At 31.8% G+C, this 19,453-nt stretch overlaps 1 protein-coding gene across 10 annotated transcripts in view; it reads left to right on the top strand.

Moving 5' to 3' along the window:
• Positions 1-19,453, top strand: part of LOC124368903 (histone-lysine N-methyltransferase 2C-like) — a 164,358-nt gene that overhangs the window by 20,908 nt on the left and 123,997 nt on the right. For all 10 annotated transcript variants that reach the window (XM_046826421.1, XM_046826420.1, XM_046826425.1 and 7 more), the window contains 10 exons: positions 5,110-5,260; positions 6,603-6,788; positions 8,440-8,667; positions 11,717-11,820; positions 13,789-13,874; positions 14,634-14,820; positions 15,655-15,777; positions 17,007-17,170; positions 17,275-17,465; positions 18,468-18,592. In XM_046826421.1, the coding sequence (XP_046682377.1) occupies positions 5,110-5,260; positions 6,603-6,788; positions 8,440-8,667; positions 11,717-11,820; positions 13,789-13,874; positions 14,634-14,820; positions 15,655-15,777; positions 17,007-17,170; positions 17,275-17,465; positions 18,468-18,592 (1,545 nt within the window). The remainder of the gene's footprint in view (positions 1-5,109; positions 5,261-6,602; positions 6,789-8,439; positions 8,668-11,716; positions 11,821-13,788; positions 13,875-14,633; positions 14,821-15,654; positions 15,778-17,006; positions 17,171-17,274; positions 17,466-18,467; positions 18,593-19,453) is intronic.

The raw sequence follows: 19,453 nt of genomic DNA on the forward strand, positions 1-19,453 counted from the left end.
AATGACCCACATATACATATATATATATATATATATATATATATATATATATATATAAAAGAAATATGAATTGAGTGCATTAATTTTTTTTGTTTTTTCTAAATAGAGAACTTTGTTTGAATAAGAAACAATACAACCCTCTGTTAAATTGCTCTCTTTTGAACATAATTTTTAATTGAAACATCAATGTTAACAACACGGATTTAATGTGAGCATTGTTTTGTTCCTATACTGTCATGTGGTAGTAGTTGTGCAGCTAATGAGCGCTACTTCCATTGTTCTGTGCATGTACGCTAGTTTTACAGGTTCGTTATATCTTTGCTTACACCATTACAGTTATTTGTCTACTGTATGTAGCATACAGTACAGTGATCATGTATAGTCTAAAACAATTGATGACACCGCTGACTATAAGATTTTTTCTTTTATCTGGTTTTTGAGCAATAGGAACTTTGAGCCATCTGAATTTCATTGTCAGATTTAATAGATATGAGATGAAAATTGGATGTTGCAAGGAATTTAATATAAAAAAAATCTTAAACATCTTATTCTCTGTAGTGATAAAGATTTGGGACTGACTGAGCAGACATCTTTGGTGTGAATTAGGGTCTTTGGTATTGTTCACAGATTCAAGCGGTTGGGTTCATATCTACCGCTGGATGTTAAAATAATGCTGATATAGAGACTCTTGTACTGCCCCACTTCAATTACTGTGACATTGTCGTTAATGATGTGATTGTGGAGATTTCAAATCAACTCCAGTGTGCTAGAAACTTTTTCATTAGATTCACTTTTAATCTCAGACGTGATGATCATGTAATTACCTGTATAAAACTATTATCTATCTCAAAATTATTAGATTTTCAAAATTGTCACTCTCTCATGGTTGCACACTGTTTTAAATTTAAATTGTACCAGTTATTGCCAAATAATGTTCAATTTATGTCCTAAATAAATGAACGAAATACAAGGACGGTTACATCCTATTACCTATTTTCAATCAAACAACTACTTTTTGTATATTTTGTTTCCAGTTTTTGTCTGTCAATTGTGGAATGCTCTTCTAGCAAACGCCAGAGCTTGGTTGTAATGCTGTGGGCTTTTGTGGAATAATGGTGTGTGGTCTTGAGGTGGGGCATTGAAATGCAAGTTGAATGAATCCGAGTGTGGCTGGTAATAAGAGTGGACATATTTTTGTATTTCAATTAATTATTGATAATTGTTCATTTTAAATTAAAATGTATTTTTCTTTGTTATTAGTTTTTTAAATTGTAAGGAGTTGAAGTGTGTTTATGTATTTAATAAAATAATACATTTATAATTTTAGAAAGAACTTTATATACATAACTTTTGCTCACAATGAAGTCCTTTTCATTTCAAAACAAAAAGAGAGGAAACTAAGAGTTAACTGTTTAGCCTCTGGCCAGTTGGACGTGTTTAGTCGCATAGTGCCAGAGTCATCAATGCAAGTCAATACGTTGAGCACCAGGCTTTTGTCACAGGTTATGTTGTAGTAATGCTGGAGTGAGTTAACTGCTCATTACTAGAGATGTGACAAAAGAACTGGAACAGTTCCATCGGAACGTTTCGGAACCGGAACGGACCTGGAACAGTTCACTTCTTCGGAACTCATGTTCTGTCGGAACAGGTTACGTGCCTAGAAGTTCCGGGCATTCTGCCTCTGTTAAGGTCGGAACTCCATGTTCCGTCGGAATGGTTTACTAGACATGCCAAAATGGGTCCGGGCATTCTGAATCTGTTAAACGGAACGACTAGCCCAATTTTCCAGTTCCGTTCTGGATTCCAGGCTACCAAAATATTTTCATGAGGCAACGAATGAACTTTACCAAATTACATTTTCCCACAGCTATAGTTTAAGGCTCTCTCTAGCAATAAAAATGTTTCTTTGATTTTTAAACTAACTGTTTTAATTTGGGATCAACTTTAGTAAAGTTTTAGTATTTAAATAATATAATTTCTTTTAACATATATATTTATTTTATCGTTTCAAGGTAACCTTCTATATTTAATTGTTTCAATTTCATTTATTGTATTTTATATCATTATGTTAAAATATATGAATATTTTATTGAATATTTCACAATAAGAAATATTTCTTATTGTGATTGTTGTTGTTTGAATAAAATTGTCTGTCATACAATTGTTTACTTTACTTTGATCATCTATACTGATAGTATAGTTGGATGAGTGCATTTAGTTATGAGTGAATTTAGAATTTAAATTGATATTGCGAATATAAGCATTTACAAAGATTAATATTTATGGATCTGTGTATCTATGATGCACGAAAACAACTTGAGCAGATAGAATTTGTGTTTAAAATTCAAATATCAGAACATAGTATTATATTGAACCAGAACAAAATCGGTCAGAAACTTAAATAAGTAGACAAGCATTGTCGGATCGGAACGTATGGAGTGGTTCCAGTTCTGGAACGGCCAAACACACCTCTACTTATTACGTAGTACACATAAACAATAATAGCTGTATTATCTTTGGTGATGAAATTATGATTTCGATATTGTTTATTTTGTTATTTATTTATTTATTAATAGTAGTACAATTATTTACGAACATATTTGTGTTACATGATTTATAAATTTAAAATAATGTATATCTTAAGTAAACCTAACTTTTTAGTACAAACTTTTACACTTAAAATCTCTAAATTGTATTTGTGTAGATGGACAAGGACACATGCAAGTAACCTTTACATTGGTGTTGATCTGATCCCAGACATCGCTAAAATCTTTGAGAGTTATTAGAATAAGTCACTGTTTTCAAACTCAAATTCTCGCCACTGCACTAGAATTGTAATTTCGTTAGTTCAAATAATTTCTTGTCCAAAAAGTGTCCGACCTTGACGTCTGGCATGAACTGACGTTCCTTGGCGGCAATGGCAATCTGGTCCCCTTCAAAGTACTCCCCTCCACAAGCCACTACCTTATTCCAACGCTCCTCCCACTTCCGGAAACACTCCTTAAATTCATTTTGCGGAATGGCTAACAGGTCCTTCGTCGCATTTTGTTTTATTTGTACAACATCGTCAAATCTTTTTCCTTTCAAAGGAAATTTTAATTTCGGAAATAACCAGAAATCACAAGGAGCTATGTCAGGACTGTAGGGAGGCTGTCGTAGTTGGTTGATGTCGTGTTTGACCAAAAAACGCTGAATAAGATTTGAGGAATGAGCTGGCGCGTTGTCGTGGTGCAGGATCCAGTCACGGCTTGTCCACAGTTCAGGTTGTTTCCTTCACACTGCATCTCGTAGCCGCCTTAGGACCTCAAGATAATACTCCTTATTCACTGTCTGGCCTCTTGGAGCATATTCGTGATGAACAACGCCGTCCTGGTCAAAAAACACTGTCAGCATTGTCTTGACATTGCTTCGACTTTGTCTTGCTTTTTTCGGACGTTGCTCTTCGCGAGTTTTCCACTGTGAAAATTGAGCCTTTGATTCAGGGTCGTAGCCATAAACCCATGACTCATCACCAGTAATAACTTTTTTAAATAGCCCTGGGTCACTTTTTATCAAATCCAGATTGTCCTGTGCGATTTCAAGTTGACAGTTCTTTTGGTCTTCTCTCAGCAGCCGAGGAACAAATTTTGCAGAAACACGGTTATTTTTAAATCTTCGTGTAAAATGTTACAAACTGACGATTTTGGTATTCCTAAATCTTCTTCCAGCTCTTGGACAGTCAATCGACGGTTTTCATTAATTTCTGCACGAAAACATTCAACATTTTCAGCGTTTCTGGCCGTTGAAGGCCTGCCAGATCGGTCATCACTCTCCACTGATATGCGGCCATTTTTAAACCGCCTAAACCACTCTTTTATTTGTGTATCGCCCATAGACACGTCACCATAAACTTTCCGTATCATAGTAATCATCTCTGATGCTGAATGGCCAAGTTTTTGACCAATTTTAATGCAAATGCGCTGCTCAACACGTTCAGTCATATTGAAATGAGACGCACACACATGGCAGTACTGTACGGAACAGAGTGCTGTGACTCACTGAGTGACCGGATCGTATTCAATGTCTAATATGGGAAGGAGTAGGCTTGCCCCTCCCCTCCAATAACCGGTTTGAGCCGGTCGGTTACGCCGCGGCCACCTACTGGTCGGCGGTCAGATACTATTTGGACAGACCTCGTATTTTATCAAGCACCTCATCATTTTAATCTTTTTAACCCATATTTGAAGTGTCAATATGCAATATTTATGAAGAGTGTTAAGTTCACATGAGTGAAATAACGATTTTCCACAAGTTCTTGCAATTTATTATGAAAAATGCAAAAAAAAGTTTTAAGTGGGTCTATAAAACTTATTGGTACCACCTAATGTTTATTTTAATGTGTGAACAAATATGAATTAATTACTTTTAATTGTCATTAAAAGTATTATAAGTTTTCTACAGTTAGACTGAAAAACTTTTATAACTGTAATTTAGCGAGCATCTATGAGGTAAGGCAAACATATGTACAAAGCTCTATGTAAATTCGCTCTGTAGTTTCAGAGATTTAGGTGATGATAAAAATAATCACTAACTATATTGTGGTTTTTTTTTGTAAATTTCCGTGATCAGTTTGTAAAATGTTTGAAATAGTATTTTAGTAAGTAAGTATGAAACAAGGGTAAAATACTTTCCGTACATACAATCTTTTAATGTATGAACGGTACAAAACACAGTGTGGAAACATGTTTATTATCACTCGCAAGATGTTTCTTTATTAAAGGTTTCAGCTAACTTTTTTTATCAACTACAATAAGTGTCTGGACGTTGGTGGAAACCATATTAAACAATATTGTGAGGCTTGCTCTCTTTCATGTAAAAAATAAATTGGTTACGTAACAAAATGATTAAGGACTTTTCAAAACGGTACTTACTCTCCGGACACATCTCTTAGTATTATATGAAAGAACATAGTAATAGTAATACTTTCTTATTTACTTCTAAAAATACAGCTTGTGCAAGATGTACTGCACTACCTGTTTTCAAATTAAAATTTTGTCTAAAAAAAATAATATTGATTACTATTATTAAAATGAATATTTAAAAGAACATCAAATTATTGTGTTGTTTCAGCACTACCTTATGAAGGCCTGGCGTCTCCGTTGAGGTTGACAACAAGCACAGGAAAACCTCTAAATCTGAAGAGAGGAAGGGGCAGACCAGCGGGTAGAGCAGAACCCAAAGTTAAGAAACCTTTAGGTCTCAAGCTGAAAAGGTGGAAAACGTGAGTATTCTAAGTTCAGAGTAAGACAGAGTTAGAGTTAGAGTAAGACAAGCAACAGATCTAGCCACAATGGTATAATCTTCATTTTTATTTGAATGAAAAGTTGAGCTGAGACAAATCAGAAACTTGCTTGACAATATAGACGGGCTTGTTCTGTAGCAGACTTACTGTAAATTAATGACGACTTTAAGTTATGGTACAATTTATGTTAATTCTTTATATATAAGATAAATAAAGAACCATATCGTGTTCTTTATATGGTGTAAATCTTGTAAGGAGGACATTTGAGATTTGTATTTCTAGGTTTGCACAGCTGGTGTGACTTGACTATGTTCTGAGTTTACCAGTATGAGTTTGTATGAGTATGAGTTCGCACTATGTAAAAACATTGTTAACACTATTACAATATTGAGATATTTCGGCCTCGTTCTGAAGAGTTCACTTTCAACCAAAAAATGTTAATCTGACACTGGCTGATCAAGCAATGCATATCCGCTTATAAAGGCTTTTTTTCTTCTAAAAATTCCATACTCAACGATAATTAAAACCTTGAAAAAACTGTCACCACACAAAAGTCACCAATAGACTATCAAGAACCATTATCCCATATTATGTATTATGACAGATAAGTTAAATGAACTATTTAACCTAGGTAAATAGATAACATAGTTCCTTCTAACTATAATTTATAACTGACTATACAAATTTTGAAATTAAAAAAAACCAAGTTAAACTTTGTGTTTTAACGTTACACATTATACAGAGGTGATAATGGAAGAAAGGTTTCAATTATTCATGTTACATTGTATTCATAATTCCTTGATTGATCACTGATATAAGAAAGATAAATACAGCCTTTTCTTTAAAAATGTATTTGTAGAAAACACTTCTAATAACAAATGAGTTAATTAAAGCTATAAAGAGATCCAGAAATGCCATGTTTTATTACAAAGCTCTGATATGTATAAAACGTTCTGTGTTTGTTGTACAATTTTCAATATTTTTTTAAACTAATCATTTCTATTAAAATACTAGGTCTATTCATTTCATTTGCCATATTTTTGTATCTTCACTTAGAACCTAAATCAACTACTAAGGTGAGATTGCCTCCTTAATTACTTTGCATTATCAGGAGTTGCATATACTAATATTAAATTGAAATCTGTGAGTTGATTAGATAAAGCCTTATCTACATTCATTGCAAGGATGACAGAGTAAGCTTACAAACTATCAACAAATTATTAAGTAAATAAAGATTGTAATGTTTTTTCTCTACAAGTCTTGCTTTTTATTGTGGTGTATTTGTTTTTTTTCCCCAATTTTGACTACTTTGGGTTTCTAGGGGTGTGTACATGCCGTCAGACAAGTCTCCGCGGCACTCGCTAGACGGTGACGATGGAGCTAGTGACCGCAGCCCTGCACACAGTTCTGAACCTTCTACACCTGCGTCCGCCACTCCTCACTCTGAAGACAAGCTGTTTGCTCCACCTCCACCTGAGGAGACATCCCCCTACTTCACTGAAACGTGGTGGGTTGCTGAATATATTGGAAAGAAGTCAAAATCAATTCTGGCTAAATTGGACGATTGTCACCATTTCTACGTTTATGAAAATCAAATCAAACTACAATTTCCCCTTCATTCTTCACTTAAAAAAGTTTTTTGTCACCTGAGATACATCCTAGTTTTCTACTAGGATCATTGATTAACATTTTGTGCTCCATAGCTGTAATGGTCAGACATTTTTGAATCACTGTCCTGCTCCGTAGAGAAACTCAGTTGTATCGGTCTTTGATTACCTTTCCAGTGTTTCTTAACGGTTTTTGTATGGTCCGTTAGTGCCACATTAATGTTTCTTTCTCGTTGGAATCAATTTTTAAATTGTTTTTACTGCATAATATATTTTTTTGTTAAAAACAGATTAGAATTGACTTGGCTGATGGAGTATCAGTCAGTCATCTGTTGTTATTTTTGTGGTTGTAAATAAATATAATGTTTACAAATGCTTGTTTGTCATATATGTATTATATGCCATTTGATTATCGTAAACGATTATTTTGATTTTAATTATGATATAAAGTGTAGCCTTGTGTTATTGACCACAAGTATAGTATATATTTTTAGTAAATACTATTATTTATTTATATTTAAATTTAGCAATATGGTGTCTACTGATAAGGAATAACATTTTGTATTATTTTGTTAACTATTGTTTGAAAAATATATGGACAGGAAACCTATACAAAAGTACTTACAATCAATTATTAAATAAATGTATATTTTAATATGTCTTTGCCAAACTAAGACAAAAAAATAAAGTAAATAAATAAAAAATAAAAATGTTCTTCAAGTTTGATCAATAAAAAACTTTTAGTACTGAAAAGGTATATGTAGATTAAAATAACTTTATTATAACTTTTAATAACATTGTTATGAATTATTACATATTCTGCTAACATATTAAATCTCTTAAAATTTATATTTATGAAGAAAAAATGTATGCAAAATAATACATATTAAATGGATTTGGCTGTTTATGCTAAAATAAAGTAAATGAATTTTGAAATGTTAAGAAGTGTCAATGAATTTATTGTTTACTGAAAATCAGAATATAAGTATCAAATTTATTACAACATAATTTTAATAGAATCTATAATTCTAAAGCATTATTTACCATAAATTAGCATCAGATTTTAGAATCTTAAGATTTAAAAACATGCAATGGAAAAAAAATAAATCTGAATTGAGTTTCTTATTTCGTACAGAAGAAAATGAGTTAAATACACTAAGGGAGGCGTAAATACTGCGTGAAAATCTGTAATGGTAAAATTTTGTCATCAATCTTGAATGAAGATAAGATACAATACAGACTATTTTTTTAAGAGGGATCACTTTCTCAACTTTTGTCATACTTCTATAGGTTTCAGGCACATTTAGAAATCAGTATTGAACTTTTAACAAATTTGTTTTGATCAAACTAGCGTTGGTGAGTCCTATACGTAACATGTGCGGATCAGTTTTGCCACCGAGAAAGTTGATCACTTTCTACTTCCATTTTGAGTAAACTGTATACAACAGATAAAAAGATTGACAGAGAGAAAAACTTAGTGTAGGTCACGCATTTAATGAATTACTATACATCATTTGCCATCTGAGTATAGTTAGTATTGTTGTATTGCAGGCCAGGTAAAGTTTGCGTGCTATGCAACCTGAGCGAACGCTCTCAGTTAGGCCAGGGGGAGATGTTGAGGCTGGCCTGTCAAGAGGGATTTGTGCCCCAGCGTCCTCTCTCTGACTCCCCTGGCTTCATCTCGCCATCAGCTGAGCCGGAGGAGCAAGCGGGACCTGACAAATCTCCACGTGCACCTGCTCTGTCGTGTCGCCGCCAGAAAAACTGGGCAAAATGCAGGTGTGTTGGTATTCTGGCTTTCAGTACAATTATTTTATTAGCAAGAATTAATGACAATCAATTAAAAGATTTTTATTATGGTTTCCTCAAGAAATGTACATTTGTCAAAAATTTACATAAGTTACAAAAGTTTTCAAAGTTTTAGTCTTGCAAAGACAATGTCTTTTCTCACAGTCATGATTTTGAAATTTTCAGTTACTTCAGAAGTATTACCTTGTTAAACAAGCAAGAATTGTAGACAATCAAAAGATTTGTATTATGGTTTCCTTAAGAAACGTACATTCATCAAAAATTAATGAGATAATGAAATTTACATGAGTTACAAAAGTTTTCAAAGTTTTAGTCTTGCAAAGACAATGTCTTTTCTCACAGTCATGATTTTGAAATTTTCAGTTACTTCAGAAGTATTACCTTGTTAAACAAGCAAGAATTGTAGACAATCAAAAGATTTGTATTTTGGTTTCCTTAAGAAACGTACATTCATCAAAAATTAATGAGATAATGAGATAATGAAATTTACATGAGTTACAAAAGTTTTCAAAGTTTTAGTCTTGCAAAGACAATGTCTTTTCTGACAGTCATGATTTTGAAATTTTTAGTTACTTTAGAAGTATTACCCACACTAAAGGAAGGAAGGAAGGTTTATCAAAGACACATGGACTTTTTTTATAAAATTTAGTGGGAAAAAAACTTAAACCTTTCCCTGATCAGAGTTTGTTTAGTACCATTGTGTAGTAATTACTGGATGCAAGGTATAAACACACTGAGGTTGAGTCATGAGCCTGACTCGGCTAAGTTTAGATACTGTTATTGTCAACCCAGCTAGTGTTGCTGTCAGATAGCATGACATGCTGTTTCTAGATCATTGCATTCATTGATTGCTTTGGTTTTTCTATCAACTAGCTAATCAGCTGTTTTGTTTTCAACTGATTGTGTTTTAGTATGAATTGTTCTTTTATGATTCTGTTCACTAAAGCTTTGTTTTGCTAATGATGTGCCTTATCTATTGCTTGTTAAAATTGAATGACTTGTAAAAATTACATGATTTTGATTTTGACATGTATTTGGGCAGTAACCTTTAATAAGCATTTTTACCTATTTAAAATATAGGCTATAAAGTAACATATTTCAGTTGGAGTAATTTTATACAATTATGGTTATTTGGCCTAAATTGAATGGTTTTTTTAAATATATTGTATTTTACAAGAAAATAACTATTCAAAATTACCAAAAAGAGATACTTAAAAATTAAATTGTATACTTAGAGAATTTAACAATATAAAAAGTGACTTGACAAAGGAAACTGTGGTTTAAAAATTACTAAAATATCAGTTGCTTTCAAAAAGTTTCTCCTCTTTGATTAATTAAAATATAGTGTGCCCATATTTAGGTTATGTAAAGGCTGTATTCTAACTTTTAAAATAACATATTTGTGTTAATCTATAAAGTTTCTATGATTATTGGTGTAGGATAAAAAAAGAATGGTTATTTAAAAAAATTACATAAAATAAAATAATAACTAAACAACATATATTTTTTGCAGGAAACTCAATTTTATATTAATTTAATTTTTTATACTAAAAATATAGTTAAATTAGTGGAAAAAACACTTGCTTTAAAAATGTATATAAAATACATACAGATAAGAGCAAATTTTGTGATAAATACAACAGAGTTTCCTAATAAAACAGATCTGTAAGAAGAAGAATTTTTGCTAACCTTTTAATTTCTTTTAAAAAGCACACCTAAAGTATTAAAAGTAAATTGAAATGAGTTTTAGAAAATTATCTAACGTATCATGATGTTTTAAGTTTAATTTGTGTCTTACTGATGGGTTAACATAGAAAACCCAAGGTGACCACCTGAACAGTAAAACCATAGATAAATCTAGAATCTAAAGGGAATAGACAGATCTTGTTCTAGAACCAGCGAAAATCTGAAAACATTAATTTATATCTCATATATAGCCAGTGTCTGTATTTTGTCAACATGGCACTGAACACACTATGGCAGTTTTTTATATTTGGTTTTAAATAGACCAGGGAATCTGAGCTATTCAAATATGAAAACCAGAAAAAAAGCAAATTGTAAATGTTTTGAGTGGAACTTCAGAACAACCTCATTAACAGCAAGGAAAGGCACCTGCTAATCAGAAAGGCATATATATAACACACACAAAAAAAATTACATACAATATAAATGAAATAGTAAACAAATAACAATAAATAGTTTACTAAACAACAAATAAACACATAACAATAGATATTGAACTATAAACAAAACAATAGATATTGAACTATAAACAAATAGATAAGTAACAGTAGATAGATAACAATGCAACAAATAAATAAACAACAATAAATAGACAACAATACAACAAATAAATAGATAACAATGCAACAAATAATAAAATAACAATAAAGTGAATCTAATCAAAATAAATAATAACAGGAGATATAAGTATTAACAAGTTTGTAATTATTAAAAGCTTAAATGCTTTTCTTTATGATGCTTACTTAAAAATTACTTCCCTTAATTTTAAATCGTTTTCAAAATACATTTTGATGAAGATTATAATAATGTGAATATTGTATTTTAGAAATAAAACTTTCATTCATACATTTTTATATTTTAGTGTTATCTCAGAATATTCTATCATTGCTAAGTAAATTATTTAACATCTTGAGTTTTCCAGTTCACAGTGTGTCAAAACTGTGCCGACACAATTACATTATTGAAATATTTTGACCTCAGTGTAAAGAACCGTCTTTAGTCAGCAGTTTTGGTTTCTATCCACAGTGAGGCTGAAATATTTGAAGAATGTAATTGTGTAAGCAGTGTGTCGATGTGGTGTGAACCGTATAACTTAGATGTCAATTATGACACTGGCTGCGTAATCCTAAGAACTTAGGTTGAGTTGTTTGTCAGTGAAACATGTATAACAACAATAGTGTATGTCCCTGATAATCCTAAAACTGAAATTCAACATTGATTTTGAAAATGGCTTAAAAAATGACTGAACAGTAATGTTCTATGTTTTGTTTTCCAGAAACGTGGTGCTGAGTGGGCAGGAACCTCTTGATGAGCTGAGTATTGTGGGTTACACAGAGGAACCAGATTTAGTCAATTTGTTTGAAAACGCAGTCAGTCAATGTAAGTTTCAATTGGTTTCTTAAATTTTATATACTCCTAAAAGGTGAACAAACTTTTCAAACAGTCAAACAGTTATAAGTATGTATTACACATTCATAAACAATAATTAATAAGGCAAAGTTGATATAGAGAGACTGTCTATTTCGAATTTTGTAGGAGATACTCAGAAAAGTTAATTGTGTTTATCGACAAATTCTTGTATCAAGTAAATAACAAATGTAAATTGTTAATGTTTAACAAATGTACTCATACCGTTGTTCAAAGGTAATTAGATTTAACACGGTTATGTAATTATTTAACATATAAAGTTTGTACTGTTATTTAGTTTTATTTTATATAATACATATTTTCGCAACCCTGTTATTCGTTACTGGTTAGCATAAGTTTAATCTGATGTTCTTATAACAAAATTATTGGTGGATTAATAACCTAATTGGCACTCGTAATAATCTTTTCTCTCTCGAACTTGGTAGCTGAACATCTTGCTGCCAAGCAACACCTTGTACGCCTAGTCCGCGAGTTTACAAGTGCTCTCTAACTATGAGTACAACTTCTAGTACTTCCAGTATTCATGTTTTAGACTTCTAGTCTACTAATCTTCACTTTTTCTGACCACAACTGCAATGTCGAGCCAAGATGCTGACGCTGCGCGTATGTGTCTACATCAACGTGAAGGGAAGTCAATTTTAAAGTTTTAGTAAATTATTAAGTTCGTAGGCAAAATTCCAAAGAACATTGGAAGCATTAGGCCCACCCCCCAAGATATCAATTAAGTTCATTATTAATCTATTTTGGCACCAACGTGGCAAGACATTATTTTATTTTAACATCTAGAAGTGGTGCTTGTAGGTTTTAATTGCCACAATTAAACTTATAAGTAAACTTTGCATCAAGTATTTATTACTATGACCTCAGTGATATCCAACCCCATGTGTTTGGTCCATTCGGTACAAGTTCTATCAATATTAATAATTTTAAAATATATTCCTTAATTGTTATGTTTAATATTTTCGGTTGCTGTGGGTTCTTGTGTATATTTACAAGGTGAGATTTTTCTCAAAATAGTTGTTTTCTGTCTTTACCAGGTATCATAATTATGTTGTTTTACTGTGAAGAACCAGTTGAATGACCTCTTACATGTACGAGAGCTGTTCGATAAGTAGGTTCTAATTCTGTCTGGTGCACAAAACATTGGAGTTGGCAGTGCAATTACTGTGTAATTATGTTTTACAGTACCAAGGAAAGGGCGTTGAACTGTTTTTTGCATCGGTATAATTTTAACCCTTCGAATGCCAAAAGCTGATTTAGTTGGCTCCCAAGTAATTCTGGAAAGTGGAGAGGGCTGACTAAAACATATGTATTTTGTAACATTTGTTACAAAAATTTTCAACATTTTGTACTAGACATAAAAAAAACTCTGTTGTGCAGATACTTTTGAAAATTGGTATATTTGTTTCTATTTATATAGGGAACAATCATAAAGGTGCATGGAAATAAATTAAAATGGTAAAACTACAATATTTGTATTTCAAAGTTTTTTAAGTTTTAATAACTATGAGTCAAATAAATATTATAAATTATAGTGTGCTTTTCCCCTACACAATAAAACCAAAATCATTGCATTGTGCTTATTTTTAAAATGTTAATTATTTCGTGGAACACTAAACAAATACCAAAAGAGTGCTTGGCAATGCCTCTTGTCAATAAACGTTTGGCACTCAAAAGGTTAAAGTTTGAATAGCTGTTAAACTGCCAACTATGTTATTTATTTTGAAATCAATAACATCTCATGTGATTTATGTCTTAAATTGATTTCAACCAATTTATTGTGGTTAAAATTTTTATCCAAAGACTGCTTTATACAAAGAACTTATAAAAAGAATTGTTCAGAACAAGTAGAATTTTGTACGTACTGAATTGAAACTGCTAGTTATTATTGTAATGTCGGATTTATCTATCCTGTTTCAGGGCATGTTTATATCCACGAGAATTGTGCCCTTTGGAGTCTTGGTGTCAGTCGCCCTACTGATGCTGATTTCCAGACAATCGGACAGGTGAGTAGTTCTAAAATTATCTCCAAGGTAGGCTAGACTACAGAAGACAGTATTTCATCATAATTTACAATAATTATGAAATCTGATGTTACTGATATGTAGAAAGTATATTTCCTGAAACCTCCACTTGGAATTTGCTGGATATTCTGTCTTAATCGCAATGCTGAATGTCTGATCATATAAAAGCTATTATGGTGTAGTCACACAGTTTATTTGTTGAAATTTTTGGAGAATTCAATTCCATCAATCTTTACATTGTTGAGTCATAAAAAATAATAGTACCAAATCTAAAATTAATTTTTTTTTCGGAATAAAATGTCCCAGCCTTTGGAAATTCAGCCAATTTGTTGGGAGGCCATTGATCCTATTATGAAAATATTTGACTGTGTTTGTTTATTTTTGAGTATTTTAAATACATCAGCTGGAAAAATATTTCACCAATTATGAATTATGTGTTATGATTTGTCTTTTTGAAACAAATTTGCTGATGGCTTGTAAATAAGTGAAATTTATTGTGATATCAGTCAAGTTTGTGGGGGCAACAATAAGAGTGATGGGATGCAACCGAAATAAGTTAGAACTTAAGAGAGCTGCATGAGTGTTCATGATGAGCAATGAAGTGGGTGACTTTCAGTAATTACTAAATATTTAATGCAGAAAGTTGAATAAAGTGAAAGCGACATTTCACTAATAATAAAAAATGAACTGTCTCTCAAGAAAAGAAAGTAAAACTGATAACTGAAATATGTATTGTTGTAGATTGTTGTGTCTGCGTGTATGCGTAAGTGCTCTTACTGCGGGCGGCTAGGAGCGAGTGTTGCATGCACATTCAACAACTGTCAACGTTCTCTGCACCATCCTTGTGCAGCAGCTTCGGGTGCCTTTCAGGATTCCAAAAGTTACAGTCTCGTTTGTAATTTACATTTGGACCAAGTTTCACTAATGCGTAAGTTGTTGACTATCTATTATGGTAGCAAATAATAATTGTAGAAAACAGTCTTACATACAATCGTTACTTAGAAATGTACAAATATTCTTGGTAATTTAATTTTGATTGCAACATTGAATTGCTGTCTTTCCTTTTTGACATTGAAATTACACATTTAACTATAGTTTTCTGAGATTGTTGTGATTTATTTAAACATTAACTGCAAAACAAGACAGTGTAATACGACATTTTGTTTCACTTCCTTCCATTAACTGCATGTGTATCTACTTTTCACCATCCTCACCATATGCTTAATGCAGAACACTTTACTGTGTGTCCATTTATAGTTAACGTATCATTGAATTGACTGGAAGGCAATAATTATATATATGTATATACTCATATTATATGCTTTATATTTATTTTTCTGGTGGAAATCCAGATTATTGACCAGCCGGACAATTGCATATCTCAATAATCAATGTTTTGGTATATCAGTATATCATAGATCATCACAGCGCATTCATTCACAGCTTATATAATTAATTTTATGAAAGTGATAATTTCACATCCCACGGGATACTTTATCATCCACAGAGAGATTCCAATACCTCCTCCCCTAAAAAAATTGAAATATCCCATTTTAATGTCTCTATTAAGAAGACATTCTTATTTTACCAATCTAGTAAAGGTAAGAATGTTCTTCTCATCCTATCAAAACTCTCATGTTTTTGACCTGGAGTTTTTAACCTGTTTTATCACAATAATCTTACATTTTGTGTATAATTGATAAAATTTGGATTTTTTACCCCTCAATTGTAAATAAATTAGGATAATTGAATTCTGTTCCAGCTGGGCTAGGAGATGTAACGTGCATGAGTTGTTTTTCTCTCGGAGATGTAAGGAACTTGACTATGTGCTCCATGTGCGGAAACCATTACCATGGGGGTTGTGTGGGTTTGGCATTACCACCAGGTAAGTTGCACTCATGTTTTGAGAAGATTTGTTTCTCTTGGGGTATACATTTACTGTTAAGTTATAAATACTGTCACAAAAACTATCACTGTTACCTCTTAAATAAACATTATTCATGAGTCTTATAAATAGATAATTCAAATTCTATGTAAATAGTCATTGCACAGATTTCATGGATCACATTTTCATGGGAATTATTAAAAAAAAAAAAACATTATCCTGCTTTGTGTAAATAAGCCATGTGCTTTCTTCTGTATTTAAGAACATTATCTCTCCAACAGTATTTGAGATATACAAAATGAGGCCCTTGCACTAATAGTCATACAACGTTATTGCATTAAATAAAAATAATAGCACCATTTCATTAAAAATAAAGTGCTAATATTAAAGTAAATCCATTTTACACAGTGGTAATATTTAGTTTGCTGAAGCACTCTTCACTGTGGTATTGTAACTTATATCTTGTTCATTGTAACAGTTAATGATAATCCCTTATTTAACCTAATTATTCATGTTTAAAGATTCCTGAAACAAGTACTGAGACAACTTAATTAAATATTCTTTTACTCATTTTTATTTTATCAGTTCTGCTTCTAGTATATAGTTTTGGTAAATTATGGAAACATCTCACTTTAATGTGTTTTCTTGTCATAAAAGTTATGATTTTGTTGATCACATTCTTGATTAAACTAATATTATAAATGTGCCTATTAGTTTTTGGTAATTATTAGTTTATAAAATTCTTTATTTATGCAAAAGTATGTAAACTTGTGCAATTTATCTTGTTAAAAAAGTGTTTTTACAGAATCTGCATCTCTAAATGTGCTATGATTCTCATTATTCCTTTTCTAGAACCACTAAGCCCTTTAATTTATTTATTGTCTGCTCTTCAAAATGTTCAATCTCTCAATTTAGAGATAAGCAGTGATGCAAACATGCCTATTAGCAGCAGCTAATTCAATTTGAGTTTTTATTACTGAAAAAAATGTATGTGTGGTAGATGTTGACAACTTTTTAACATTATTAATTATCTTACAATCACTAATTTAAAACATTTTAGCTCTAGTGTTTGTGTGTGTACGTATGTACAGTATGAATACATTGTTATGAATACAGTATTGGTACATATTTTAGACGCAATCATGACACCATTCATGTGTAAAAAATGAATAAAGATGTTTATGTTAATGTGTGTGTAAAGACTATAAATGTGAACATGTGATTGGCAGGAGTGAGAGCAGGATGGCAGTGCCAGGATTGTCGAATATGTCAGATTTGTCGACAGCCAGAAGACACCAAGGTGATGCTGTGTGAGACGTGTGATAAGGCATATCATCCCCACTGTTTGAGACCTATAGTAGCGACCATACCTAAGTACGGCTGGAAGTGCAAGGTCAGTGTTGATTTTAATATTTAATGTGGTGAAGAATACAAGCGGGGAAAGGAAAATTATATCATTAAAATTGAGATTAAATTGCTCTTTGCTTTCTCTTGCAGTGTTGTCGCGTGTGCAGTGACTGTGGCTCGCGTACGCCTGGTGCAGGGCAGAGCTCGCGATGGCATGCCCACTACACTGTATGTGATTCGTGTTACCAACAACGCAACAAAGGGTTCAGTTGTCCCCTTTGTAGGCGGGCCTACCGAGCAGCTGCTTACAGGGAAATGGTACAATGCAACAAATGCAAGAAGTAAGTACAGTAGTTGACCCTACATTAAGGAAACATGTGCTAAATTTTATATTTTTATACACATTCCCAATTTAGTGTAATATGTGACAATTCAAATTTTTGTGTGGATACATTCATTTCGACTCCCTGAGTTCAATAGAAGTTATTCCCCTGAGGATTATTTCAAAGCATCTAAGAAATATCTTGTTCTAAAGTTATATGGAGATTAAACTTTTATTTTGGGTCACAATATAATTAAAATTGCTGTATTGTGTTATCAGTGTAAGGGATCATATGGTGTAGATAGATATGTACATTTCAAATACTGTAATAAATGTTTAATGTTTTTAGAAATTATTTTATTCTTATACCAACACATAACACATATGAAAGATTTTGCAGCATTATTGTTGATGATAAATAATACTTCATAGAATTTTAATTAAATCTCCTTCATATTCTGTTGCAACGAAAACTGTTCAATTTCATGTAAATTTAAATTTTTGTCCTAGATGAGGACTAAACAAAACCATACATTATGTTGTTCAGTTATTGTCATAAGATAGCTACAAATGAGGAACCAAAATCGTTGCCTTTGTTTGGTCTATGTCACTAACCAGTTAATTTTTGTTGACTGTTGCTTCCCTAAAATTTTACTTCAATTTATCTAAATAGTCACCATTTTTAAACCCATCACAGTTATGTATTCACTTAATGCTCTAAGTTAAATCTTTAGTTAGCTAGTACGTTCCAAGAAAAAAACTATTTCAAAAAGACCACCTGACAGAAAATAAGTGAAATTTGTTATATGTTTTATATATCTTTCATTAGTTGTATATTTTTCAAAATGTATACCTTCACTGTGTACAGTCTGTAAATTATTATCCAACCTATTTTTTCCCCACATCTTTTATATTTCAAAGTCAGTTTTCATGTAACAATACTTTGCAGTCTTTAAGTGTAACAATACTTTGCAGTCTTTAAGATGAAGAAGTGTAGTACACAGTGATTGTTATCTTGCAGGTTTGTGCATGGCACCTGTGATCCTGATGCAGATTTAGTGACATACCAACAACGTAAAGAAGCAAGTCCAGAATATCAGTATATCTGTCTCAATTGTAAAAATGAACCTAAGAAACGCAAGGACAGTGAGTATTATTTTTGTCAGATTGATCAAATTATTTGATCTAAGTACAGTTTTATAAATTGGATGAAATGTTACTTTTCCAGCTGGATAGCTTTAAGTTTATTGAGCGGACAGCTGAGGGTGGCCATTGGTCTATCCTACTTCTCTAGTTTAAAATAATCTTAATTGGCTAACTCAGTAGTGACAGGCAATACAACATTAATACAGTGTTTATACATACATGTAAATATCAATATAATATATTTTTTACTTTCAAAACATGTTATTAAATATTCATATATTTTACTATTGTACTTAACTAGAATATTTTTACCTACTTATTTAGGTTAGTAATATATGTCGGATCAAAAATTGGAAGTTTCCAAATAGAGCCCTAGGGAACTATTGTTACATCTTGAATAAACATAAAAAATAATAAATTTAAAAATGCATTAAAAAAATGCTTTGCATTAAAAAAAAGAATGCTTTGAACTGTTATGTTATATTGAAATCTACCAATTGCCAGAGTGCAATCAGCCATTGGATTCTGCTGTAGGGTGAGCTGAAATCAACCACGTCCCTCTGAACCTCAACAAAACTTTAGAAGTTTTAATCGTAAAACTAATCTATAAGTTTTGATGGGACTTGTGTCAGTGGGATTTAGGAAAAGCTTATTGGGCGGAATAGTGGTGTTCTCATAGATGAAAACTTATCTTCTCTAAACAAGCACTGTTTTAAAAGGTAGATGGAATTTGACTCTTGTTATATAGGTCTAACTATCTATAAAGTTCTGCATAGTCACAATATATCTTCAGAATCAAAATTATTTACTGACACAATTTACGTAATAAACACTCTTTTAATCCGGCACAGCTGGAAGAGC

The sequence above is a fragment of the Homalodisca vitripennis genome, chromosome X (assembly GCF_021130785.1).
Source record: "Homalodisca vitripennis isolate AUS2020 chromosome X, UT_GWSS_2.1, whole genome shotgun sequence".
NCBI classification, from domain to species: Eukaryota; Metazoa; Arthropoda; class Insecta; order Hemiptera; family Cicadellidae; genus Homalodisca; species Homalodisca vitripennis.